This window comes from Hylaeus anthracinus, unplaced genomic scaffold, assembly GCF_026225885.1.
Source record: "Hylaeus anthracinus isolate JK02 unplaced genomic scaffold, UHH_iyHylAnth1.0_haploid 11985, whole genome shotgun sequence".
Classification (NCBI taxonomy): domain Eukaryota; kingdom Metazoa; phylum Arthropoda; class Insecta; order Hymenoptera; family Colletidae; genus Hylaeus; species Hylaeus anthracinus.
The window spans coordinates 11,929,750-11,932,569 of record NW_026534333.1 but is presented as its reverse complement, the minus strand read 5'-3'; the positions used below and the strand labels follow the sequence as shown (position 1 = coordinate 11,932,569).

Sequence of the window (2,820 nt, the reverse complement as noted above, 5' to 3'; positions counted from 1 at the left end):
AAATTGTGATTCAAAATTGTCTCAGCTACCCCCCATTTCCGGTTTTTACACTAATTCTGGGCCACACTGTATATGTCCCGGTAGGGTCGAAAGGGATAAGGGAGGAGGCCTATCTGGGACGGTCCGAGAAAAAGAGCATATTTATAAATTCTTTGAGGACGAATGGAAAATTTTCTGGTACTAAGGTTTAGGTTATTCGAAAGAATGTTTTCTCGAATACCCTACGCCAGAGGAATACCATCATTCGCGTTCCATAATCAAGTTGATCAGACGTGACTAGACTGCGGATCTTTATGCAAAATGAAATCTTCGCGATCGTGGTTACAAAAATTGAACCTAAATAGGAATTTATTTTATTCTACAAATATTATAACGTGAACTCTACTTTCAATATTTTTTATATTCTTGCATATTGTTTCCATTTTGTAGTTTCTTGCACGTTGAAATTTCCTATAAATGCATAAACATCCGCAGTCTATTGATTATTTTAATAGCGAGTTGCTTATTTCTATAAGTACACTATAGCAAGTAGCTGAGACGATTCTGAACAACAATTTCCTTTGCAAAAATGTTGGATGGGGCTTCGTTAAGGAGATATTAAGAGAAAACCCCGACCAATCAGAGCGCGCGTAGACCGTTGGAGCGGCCGCGGTAGCGAAGGCTACGCGCTAGGCGGCAGCGTCAATGTCCTTCGATGCACGTCGAGTCACTTGTTCACGTACAAGCGCGGCCGCTTAGCACATAGCGTTCGCTACCGCGGCAGCTCCAACGGTCTACGCGCGCTCTGATTGGTCGAGGTTTTCGCTTAATATCTCCTTAACGAAGCCCCATCCGACATTTTTGCAAAGGAAATTGTTGTTCAGAATCGTCTCAGCTACCTCCCATTTCCGGCTCCTCCCCGACTTTTGGGACACCCTGTATACTATATTCTTATCAGTAGACTGCGGATCTTTATGCAACATGAAATCTTCGCGAACGCGCCTACAAAAATTGAACCTAAATAAGAATTTATTTTATTCTGCAAATATTACAACATGAACTTTACTTTCAATCTTTTTTATATTCTTGCATATTGTTTCCATTTTGTAGTTTCTTGTATATTCGAATTTCCTATAAATGCATAAAGATTCGCAGTCTAGAGATTGATATACGAATGAAAAATGTATAAAAGGAGAACCTTGAAATCGAAATCTAGCCTGTCGATGGGTATCTTGTACTTCCTAGCAAAGTTTTGCGTGGTCGCTGTGAGGAAAGCGTGCGCGAACGAAAATCCAGATATCCAGAAAGTTTGCGGTATCCCCTCCGTCAACCATTTCTGGAAGAAGTTCAGTCGATCCAGGAAGTCCTTGACGAAGGCTGATAGTGGTTTCAAGGTTGGATAGGCACACGCTTTTATCCAAGATGGTGGTAGTCTTGCACTCAGTATGTGATGAGCTAGAACCTGTATAATTGTTCACGAGATATAGGTTGTCGGTTAGGAAAAGATCCTAAAAAGGTTCCTGAGGAAAGTTCTAAGATCTTAGAGTAGGGTAGATCTTAGGGTAGACGAGCAGCGCGCGCTGTGATTGGTCGGTGGTTGTTCGTTAATAATTCAAAAACGAACATCCGACACTTTTGCAAAGGAATTTTTTCAGAATCGTCTCAGCTCTCAGAGCCATTTCTGGTTCTTACACTAATTCTGGGACATCCTGTATACAGCATATAAATTATATAAATACAATTGTTTCAAGTAATATTCAATTACTACATTCATCAGTTCCGATTGAAAAAAGTGTCTTCAAAACCAGTCATTTGACCAATCACGTAGAAACAGGTACAAATGAAATGTCGATAGGTTTAGTGTTAAAAACTTAGAACTTTCGTTTCCGTAACAGTAGTCTGTGTTTCTCTGTGTACGTACCTCGAGTCCGGGAGTCATCACTATCAGTCCATCGACAGCTTTCTCGAGCAGGTCGAGGGAATTTCGAATTTCGTTTAGAAGAGTGTTGTACCTCTCCAGCTCTTGTATCAGTACCGTGTTCATGGATTCCATGTACATGACTGGATATCGTTTCTGCGCCTCCTCGATGTCATACAGGTGCGGCATTTTATCGTATATATCCTTCTTCATGTTCAGCAGGATCTCGTCCTGCTTAGACGTGTCTCCTACCGCCACCGTTCCCTGAATCATCATCATCGACTGGAAAAAATCGTTCGTCAGTTCGAGATTTCGCGTTATTCCCGCGTTCATGTGCAGCCCTAGCGTCTCTGGCGGTGGATACAAGGGGATTCCTTCGATCTGCTTGATGTAGTCTTCGTATTCGTGTCTGTTGCGCGTACGAACGAAAGAAGGATGGATAATTAGGGGCGTTCCATGCGGAATTATTTAATTAAAAAAAAAAAAAAAAATCATTATTGTTACATATCTTCGTGGATAGGAAAAATAGACGGGTCATATTGGCTTCTACAGAGCGAGTGTTTATTACGTGCTCGCAGATAAAGAAAAAGAAAAGTATGTGTCTTCTTTGCACGCTTAAGGGGGTATTCTGAATTAGGAGGTCTAAAGAAAGCGGTTTTTCGTGAAGTTTTTTAGGATGAAAAAAATAAATAATTCTATCGAACTTTTTATCCTATTTTCATACATATTTGAGTAGTCTGTAGACATTTTTTCAAGAAGAAATATTCGAATTGAGTCGATTGTGACGCACATTTGTAGAGCACCTCACAATTAAAACCTCCTATCGGCTCGAAAAGAAATTTTCATTTACATACATTTTTCTTCTATGTGAACTAAGAAAAACCCGCAAAAATAGTGAAATGTGAAATTACTGCAAGTTTAAA

General features: G+C 40.1%; 1 protein-coding gene across 1 annotated transcript in view; it reads right to left on the bottom strand.

Annotated features, from left to right (window-relative positions):
• LOC128886799 (dynein axonemal heavy chain 7) overlaps positions 1–2,820 on the bottom strand; it is a 45,095-nt gene that overhangs the window by 3,047 nt on the left and 39,228 nt on the right. Inside the window, exons 24-25 of the mRNA XM_054141962.1 lie at positions 1,901–2,350; positions 1,151–1,441 (exon numbers count right to left, since the gene is read on the bottom strand). Coding sequence (XP_053997937.1) covers positions 1,151–1,441; positions 1,901–2,350 — 741 coding nt within the window. The remainder of the gene's footprint in view (positions 1–1,150; positions 1,442–1,900; positions 2,351–2,820) is intronic.